At 43.9% G+C, this 9,170-nt stretch overlaps 1 protein-coding gene across 1 annotated transcript; it reads right to left on the bottom strand.

Moving 5' to 3' along the window:
• Nucleotides 1-4,955: 4,955 nt before the first annotated feature.
• CCN2 (cellular communication network factor 2) lies at nt 4,956-8,960 on the bottom strand. Its single transcript, XM_044424444.1, has 5 exons — nt 8,634-8,960; nt 8,268-8,487; nt 7,715-7,972; nt 7,203-7,414; nt 4,956-6,291 (listed from the first exon to the last, which is right to left on the bottom strand). Exons 1-5 carry the CDS (start codon nt 8,694-8,696, stop codon nt 5,995-5,997), a joined length of 1,050 nt encoding a protein of 349 aa, XP_044280379.1. The 5' UTR covers nt 8,697-8,960; the 3' UTR covers nt 4,956-5,994.
• Nucleotides 8,961-9,170: the final 210 nt, after the last annotated feature.

Here is a 9,170-nt window from a genome sequence, read left to right as displayed (position 1 = left end):
AATGATGCAAATAATACATTTAATAAATTGGTAATTAGGAATTGGTTATCTATCAGCTTGACCTATTCTTAAGGAGGTGAATGTAAATATACCATGACCTTTTGCATGTAGCCCTGAGTTCTTGGAGGAATGAAAAGCAGTGGAAGGTGGGCGGAGGATACATAAGTGATAAATAAAACATATGTTTTCTTTGGGCTTCTGGTAGGACAAATATTTCCTGTGCAATGGGAGTGTTATGGAAGGATCAAACAGATTATGTCATTATAATTGCTATGCATCTATGTGGTTACAAGAGTATTTCAATGAGTTATTCACTGAACTATGCTTAGTAATCTCTAGATTGTCTCAATATAGAGCCAATCCATGCTGTTTTATGGGAACAAAACACATGGTAGACATGAGTCAAAGTGGCAATGGGGGAGACAGATGTGAGGGGGAGTTTGTTCTGGAGCAGAAGACAGGCAAATATGCATCACACTGAATGATTTGCAGTCTGAACAGCGGGGACATGATTGGTGCATAGATACGGCAGTAAACTCATGTTGCATTGGTTGCATCTGAAATGAACTCTGGCAATTGGCAAGTTCCTTTTTGCAAGTAAGCTTGCACTTTGTGGGCCCTTATCCTTTGTGGGACCAGGATCTACATCCGGCCCTCTAGGGGTCCAGGTGCAGACCTCTACATTTCTCTCACATCACCACAGCCCTGCGCCTTGGTCACATTCCCTTTTCCCCAAACATCAGTTGTTGTTTGGTTGGTTGGTTTTTTTCATGTTTATACCGCCCAGTAGATGAGGCTTTCTGGTGCGTGTGGATTTCCCCCCACTTGTAGTTTTAGTTTCAAGCCCCATAAAGTATTTGGGGGGCATCCCATTTGCCTTTGGCCCCACCCACCAATGGATTATGGCCTTTGAAAAACGATGTGGCCTTCAGGGTGAAAGAGCCACTGCACCTGTACTGCTCAGGAAGTCAATGGCTGAGGATCCAGCAGGCACAAGGCTGCGGCCCAGCGCTGAAGGACTATCTCCCCTTTCTTTCCCATTGGAACTAGAAAGACACTGGTGGACAAAATCATGTAGGGATCACCCCTTAAACAAGGGAATACACACAGAATAAAGCATATAAAGAGAGTTACTTTAATAACTGTGCTGTATAGTAGTTATATAATGATATAATACAAATATTGTATGAGTAATAATTGTATAATTGAAACAGCTGTACTATTGTTATTTGCATGAATTCCATTGACATTCTAATTGTGATGCTGCAAATAAAAGTTTTGGCTGCAAATAAAATCATTCTTATAAAAGATTTCTTATTAAGATGAACTATTATTGTAACTCTTCCTATACGTTCACATGGCAAGTTTTTCTACATGAGATATTGATTGTGCACCCGTGAGTCATTACATGGGGTTGCTTACATGTTCTTTACACAATGTTGTAATCCTTCAGTTATGTTCTGTTCTTCTGGAGCACTTTTCCGCTTCCTTTTTAAGAATGGGAAAAGCGGGTATTGTGGTGAATAATTACCCAATAATTGTTCTGTAGTGCCCACGCTGAGTTGGCAAATGGTCCAATGTTAATGCAATGTCTGGTTATTTTGATCTGTTTGCTTGTCCCTGGCTGCCAACTGCTGTGACATAATTTGTGATTATGAATTTGATTTCCTATATCAATTTATATTTGCGATTTAATTTTACCAGTTTCACAATTAGTTCAATTATTCTTTAGTAAAAGCAATTCACCAGTATACTCTCAATGTGTCACACATATCAGCTTTTAGCAGTTTGATCAATGCACTTTTTCCTCTTCAATTTTGTAATTACTTTGACATTCAGAAAGAATGATGTTTCTTTAAAATCTTTATGGGGACATGGAGTGAAAAGAGAAAACTATGCGGAGCTTTTTATGAGTTCTGGAGACATTCATAGATTGCTTGTGATCTTCTGAAGCTACACAGAACCCATATAAATCATTACCTACCTGTGCTGCACTGCACTGCAGCACTGATGGAAATTATTAGAAGGGCAGTGGATGCCTTACAGTCTGTGGGTAATGAAACTGGTGCTAGTTCAGTGGGGAGATGGTTTCTTTTATTAGTGTTTATTAGTGTTTTCCTTGTTGACATACTCTATGCCTGCTAATTCAACTACAGTGCTGTAAACATCCGACCTGAAAAATAATTTGCTTGAAAGAATGAAGAATTAGCAATAACCACAGCCCTTGACCTCTGCCATCGTTTTTTTCCTATTTTCCACTGGTAGTCCCCATTATCAGTGGTTTGTGAATTGCCCTGTACTGTCTATTTATTTTCAAATAGTTGTCATTGATAAGGGGCTGGAGAAGCAAGCCACCTAGCAGTCCTAGCTGACTTATGATATTTCTGACCTCTCCTTTGAACATTAAAATCTACTTCAAAAACTACACAAATGCTACAGGGGATCAAAAGATTATAGGCTATGTATATTTTGGTATTTATGTTTTCAGAGGTTGTGAACTGAGATGACAAATACAGTCATTATGCTTTCCCCTTCATTTCTAATATTTCTAGTTCTTTCTCTCCTGAATATGAATAATTGGTGAATTTTGGTAACTTATAAAAATAATCTGAAACAGAATTCTAACCTTTCTCCACTGACCAAATTCAATAGACAGAACCTGTTCAATAGAAAAAAAAGTGGTGGTGATAAAACTAATTCAGTGCCACAAACATGTTTTTAATGTTAGACAAAGAAGTCTAATATGGACTTTTAAGAGCATGACATTCACAGCCCTGGACCTGGATAAATAGTTCTGTCAGTTTCACTTCCTCTGACATGTTATTTTCCACTCTCAAGTTCTTTCTGTCCTAAATATGAAGAAATGTGCAAAGCTTGCTACAGTCTTCCAAAAGCAAGCAAGCAAGCAAACAAAACAAAAATGGAAAAAGCATGATGTTATCAAGGCAAAATAAGGCCTATCCAAGTCTAATTTTAAAACACATGAAACTGAAGTACTAAATTGTGCTGTTGATTCACTAGTACTAAAATATACCTAACTTTTTTGGTAAGTGTCTATAACCCCAGGTTGATCCTTCCCATTTCTGATGAGTTTCATGACAATCTATGGCAAGGACACAGAAAACTGAAGCTGCAGAAAATTATCAGGCTGCACTAAAACAATCACTGGAGGCAGGAATGGGCAACTTGTGATACACCAGATGTTTTAGCCAACAACTCCCATTATCCCCAACTATCGGCTATGTTTACTAGGGCTGAAAACAGTGGTAGGCCAGAACATCTGGTGCAGTGGAAGTTAGTCCCTGGACCAAGGCCAGAGGGAAAGCTCTGCACCAGTCTGAACTTCTTGCAAAGAATTGTTTAAGAGTGATAGTATTCATGTTTGAAAACATATAGCAATACTTTTCTTTCTTAGCCACCCCACAACACAGTTAAACTAGAATGCTTGGATTTATACCCACTTATATCTATCAAATTATATGTGAATAAAATCCTCACTAATCTTCAATTACTCAGAAGCAAGCCCCAGTGAATTCAGTGGGACTTACACCCAGGTAAGCATGTGTAGAACTGCAGCCAAAGTTGTCTTCTATCCAAAGACACTGAATTAATTAATTGGATTCTAGACAAGGGGCAAGCCAGTCACAGTGGTTTTTAACTAATAGGTAATGTTTTCTGCTAAGTGAACAGAAAAGGCTTTGGTCCTCAAAAAAGCTAAATCACTTAGATTTAAGCCAATTAATCTCCACTGTGCAAACTGAATGCTATGGAAGTACAAACCTCCCAGCCTTCACTTGATTGGTGAAATCCAAAAATGGAGGAGGACAGCATGCAGGGAATTCCTAACTCTACAAATTCCTCACTTATATGACATTTATGAACCTCCCCTGGCTTGAATCTGACCATAGGTGTTTTACTGCAGTAAAACCCAGGCTTTAATTCTGACTGGCTGGTGTCAGAATTATACCCTGGGTGGGCATATTGCCCCCTATGACTGAACTCCTATTCAGACTAACATGGGAGAAGCCCCTTGAACACAGAGAGTGGGCAGCAGGGCTTAATGCTGAGAAACATGCTTGGCGTTGCACTGTACATTAGCTTACATCTGAGTCCTACCACTGAATTAGATCCAAGTATGGCATCTATCTTTCCTACACTGAAATTCTAAAGTTCTCATTATGAAGGCAGAATCCTCATACAAAACAGGACCCCGTAAGATGTGGCTAATGAATTGCACCCCTACTGGGACTTGTACTGGATAATGAACTTCAAGAGAGAGAATAGAACTGATCCAATGTCCTCCACAGCTTTGCATGCAAGAAGTCCAGCTTGCCTTAATTAGAATTATCACAATGTTTCCAGCTGATGGTGGCGTCAACATCAGGCTATGCAATGCTGTGCATGCAAGCGCACATGAGACCAGGCAGAGCTGGCTTTAGGCCTTGGAACGCCTCTGGGCAGGACCACCTCAGTGGAGCTCTTCTCAGTGGAGTGAGGAAGCCTTCTCGTCACTGGCTGTTATTCCTCTTCCGCATTGTTGCTAATCCCCATGGAGAGAGCCAGCCAGCAAGGAAACGGGGGCATCTTCTGCTTCTCCATCTCATCACTACTTTTGTCTGGACTGGTGCATGAGGAGGAAAACAAGCTCTTGGCAAGGGTGACGGGGAGGAGCAAGTCCGGGGGATCTTGTTTGTGTGCCTCTGCTTGGGTGTGGGCCACCAACTTATACGTGAGGCCACTCCAGCTACCAGGAAGTTCTCCTGCTCCAGTCCCAGCCATCCAAGTGGACAAACCCATTTTTTGCACCTAGGTTGCTTCAGTAATTATATGCTATGCCCATGCACTGAGGAATGCCAGCTGCTGGAGCACTGGCTGAAATATTATGCAGTATAAATAAATATATGTCATTCCTAGTCATGGTTAAACCCAACAAAATCAAGAGAAACCAAGGTCAGTTTATATAAAAAATAAAATACTTTATTTTTCAACTAGAAAGGTGCAAACATGTAACTTTTGGTCACACTTCAATAGGTAACAAACTTTTTCCAGGTGGAAAGCTTGGTCAGCTACAAATGAGCCCCACATTTCACTTCAGGTCTTGTTCATCATAGCAGAGAGAACTCTTATTTTCCCCTCCTTGATTTGACGAAATGCTTTGAAAGGATATTGGTGCTTCTTCAGAAAAGCATCAATTTAGCTCACCACTCCTCTTTAGCTAACTGAACAAAACTGCCATTAGGGAATCTATTTCATGTGTCAAATGAAAGCATTTGGATCAGACAAGCCTTCAATCATTAAAAAAATGCAAACACTGATGTATCAAAGCATTAACAAACAGAGGCAACAAAACTTTAAATTAACTTAGATAACTGTACAATATATATACACACACACACATACAGTATTTACAGTATTACAGAATTGTAATATTACAATATTAATTAAAAATCTAGCTTGTGACAGGCAAATTGCCACAAGCTGTCCAGTCTAATTCCAATTCATTTTGAACAAACCATCTGAATCAGAACTTCAAAGCAGAAATATTGCCATTCTTAAAGAGCACGATGTCTTAGCACCGAGCTGGGTCAGAATTTCCAGTCCAGATGTTACTGGCATGGAAATCCACGTCAGTCACCTTGCTAAGGGTCTTTTGGATTGCACGATTTGGTGGGACACATGCTACCACACCATGAAAATGTTGCTCAAGACTGCACATGTCCCCTTACGTAATTCTTATATATCACCATCCCTATACTCTATTCTGAGGCACAATTTAGCTGTGGTCCCTCGCTCTCTATCTTATTATTTGTTTTCCTTCAAACCAATGTTTGGGGTCAGGAAATAGTTTTGTCTTATGTCACATGGAGGAGTTTGTCCTTGCTTCCTTCTTTAACAGACGTTTAAATACCTTGTGCTATTGAATCATGTTTTACAAAATGAGATGCAATTATCAGTTCAAGTTGATGGTCAGGTTTCAAAGTCCCCCTTTGGGCCTTATGCCATGTCTCCATACATCTTCCTGTAGTTCACCGATTCAAAGATGTCATTGTCCCCAGGGCAGTTGTAATGGCATGCGCAGGTCTTGATGAACATCATTCTCTTCTTCATGACCTCACCATCGGGGCACTTGAATTCCACTGGGAGAGTGGCTGTTCTGTGTGGGGTGCAGCAACGGCCATCAGTGCAGACGCCGCAGAACTTGGCTCGGTATGTCTTCACACTGGTGCAGCCAGACAGCTCGAATTTAATTGGCTTAGAGATCTTGGGAGTACGAATGCACTTTTTGCCCTTCTGTTAAGAAAGGAGGAGAGAATTCACATATTTACATTTCAGATATACATGATATCTTTACTTTCTTCCCAGTTTTTCCTACTCTCCCATCTTAAATACATTGGCTGGATCCAGACTGAATGAGCTAAGCCTCAGTGGAATCAACTCAGTCATGGATAGCTTGCTCCACTGATATCAAGTTCCACTATCATTGTCTGGGTCTGTTTCAATAGATATAATCCAACTGGTGTTGATCTGTCATTTATTTCATTGGTAAAGAATATGCTCAAGGAAGTAAATGAAGCCAGGCTGCAATCCTACATCTATTTATCTGGAAGTCAGTTCAACTGGACTTACATCTGAGTAGATACACAGAGAATTATTATTTTTAATGTGCTTCAATTTGTCTAGCTCATGTCCTTTAACTTGAAATTACATTCCTGACAGTGAGATTTTCATCCTTATATTTTCATCAGCTATCACATGCCTGGTAACCTTAAAAGTCCTCTTCATATTTGTTTACAGTCAGCTTTGTGCTATCATTAGAAATAGTTTTGCAATGATACATAAAAATATTTAGGGGAAAAACCCAAATCTAAGGGGATTTCCAGAAGTTTTGGATAGCAGAACACATTGGCCATGAGTCCTGGGACTTGCAGTCTCAGGATCTGGCAGGCTTCAAGTTGGAGAAAGCTTCCCACAGGGAAGAAATATGGACTGACTACTATTGACAGAATGGGTGGAAGGGAGAAAACTGGTTGGGACTGGGAATGAAATGGAGTATCCTCAACAGGAACATTTGAATTGAGACATTTTGTTGCAAGTCCCAGTTGTACTAAATTTGCATTTGGTTAAAAATCAATTTGCTGTAGAGTTTGTTTTAGACAGGGCACTTTCTCCAAGACTTTCGAGAGAAGTACAAAACTATTTACCTTGATGCTTTCTTCCAGGTCTGCTTCACATGGCCTCACCATGCAGAGTCGGCTTTGCTTCTCTAGTCTGCAGTGGGCATTGTCATTGGTGACTCTGGTGGAGATGCCCATTCCGCATGTCTTTGAGCAGGCACTCCATTCAGTGGTCTGGACCAGACAGTTGGCACGCATCATGGATGGATCAGGGCCATAGGTATCTTCCAGTCGGTAAGCTGAAAAGCACAGTAAACATAAAGCAATTAGATTCTGGTGCTGAGCTCGGTGCAGAATATACAGAATCCATCACTAGAGGAATACATGCTAGGCACAGAAAGAACTTCTGCCTGAGTCTCCCCCAGCTTGGTGCTTTCTAGATGCATTGCACTACTGCTCCCAACCCCCCCCCCCAAGGGTTCTGGCAGTTGTAGTTCAATGCACTTGAACAGCAGTAAATTGGGAGAGGCTGCTTTGCACAGTTTTGGCCAGGACGTCCACACGGCAACACAACTTCTGCAGTGGAAACTCCAACTCACCAGCAAGAGCAGGTCCAACTGCAGTCTGCTCCTTGTCCTTGGGCTCATCGCATACCCACTCCTCGCAGCACTTCCCGGGGAGCTTCACCCTCCGTGGGTAGGGGCAGTCGGGACTGGGGAGACGGACATCCATGCTGCAGAGAGGGACACAGCCCACCGCGCCATCCAGGCAAGTGCACTGGTATTTGCAGCTGCTCTGGAAGGACTCGCCGCTCCGGTACACCATGCCCCCGAACACGCATGGGGCGCCGTCCTTGGCTGCAAGCAAGCACAAGAGAGAACCTCAGTCCCTCAGGTCTTCCGAAACGACCCCGAGACGATTCTGGCCAAGGCCTCCCTAAGGTTTCTGAAGGAAGGAACGGGCTGCCCCTTTTCAAAAAGAAAAAGGCACAGTACTCCGTTCTGGGAAACTTCCCAAGGCGCTGCAGGCAAGCAGCGTCTCTCCTGCGCTCGATTCTGGGCGCAGTTCTGCAGGTGCCCCCTAGAGGAGACAAGCGCGGCACACTGCCCCCTAGAGGCGGCACGTCTTTCGGGCTAGCGCGGCGGGACTCACCGGTGCATACGCCGATCTTGCGGTTGGCCGGGGAGCCGAAGTCACAGAAGAGCCCCTTGTGGGGATCGCAGGGGTCCCGCTCGGTGCACAGCTCTCCCAGCTGCTTGGCGCACACCCGGCAGCATCCGCAGCCGTCTTGCACCAGGCTGACCCCAGGCGGGCACTGCGGAGGCGCCGACGGGCATTGGCACTGGCCGCTGCAGTCCTGGCTGGACACTTCCTGGGGAGGAGAGAGAGGGGGACGGAGACGGCGGGTCAGGATCCATCCGGAGCAAAAGAGAGAAGCATATCGGCCCCCCACCCGTGTTTCAAAAAGCCAGGCTTTCGGAGCGATTGGGGACGCAGGGGAAGCCAGCAGGCACTTACCGGGCTAAAGAGCACCAAGAGGAGCGCCAAGGCCACGCTGCTGGGACTCATCCTTGCCAACATGCTCGGACTACTACCTTCTGGAGCGGACGACACTTGCAAAAAGCTGCGCGGAGCTGCTGGGAGTCGAGCGGATCTCCTGGTCCGGTGAGTCGCGGTAGCTTTTTACAAAATCTCGCAGGCTTGCGAGGGTCACTCCCGTCCGATGGTTTCGCTTCGCAGACTCTTGAAAAGCGCCTTCCTTTCTCAAGGATCGCTCACTTTCTCTCTCTCTCTCTCTCTCTCTCTCTCTCTCTCTCTCTCTCTCTCTGCCTTCCCTCGCCTTGCAAGCAGAGCGATTGTCGGTTTGAGACTCTAGCGGCCGGCCGGGCTGCTTTTATACACTCCAGGCGCCCAGGACTCGCCAATCGGCTGAATGGAGTCCTACAAAAACAGCGACATTCCTGACATTCCTCTCCACCTTCCTGCCTCATCAACTCACACCGGATTGATCCTGACCCCTTGACACTCCGCATTCCTGCTGTCTGAAAAAGCTGG

Source organism: Varanus komodoensis, unplaced genomic scaffold, assembly GCF_004798865.1.
Source record: "Varanus komodoensis strain SLA01 unplaced genomic scaffold, ASM479886v1 scaffold1, whole genome shotgun sequence".
NCBI lineage: Eukaryota > Metazoa > Chordata > Lepidosauria > Squamata > Varanidae > Varanus > Varanus komodoensis.
The sequence above is the reverse complement of the archived record's forward strand: the minus strand, read 5'-3'. Positions and strand labels throughout refer to the sequence as shown.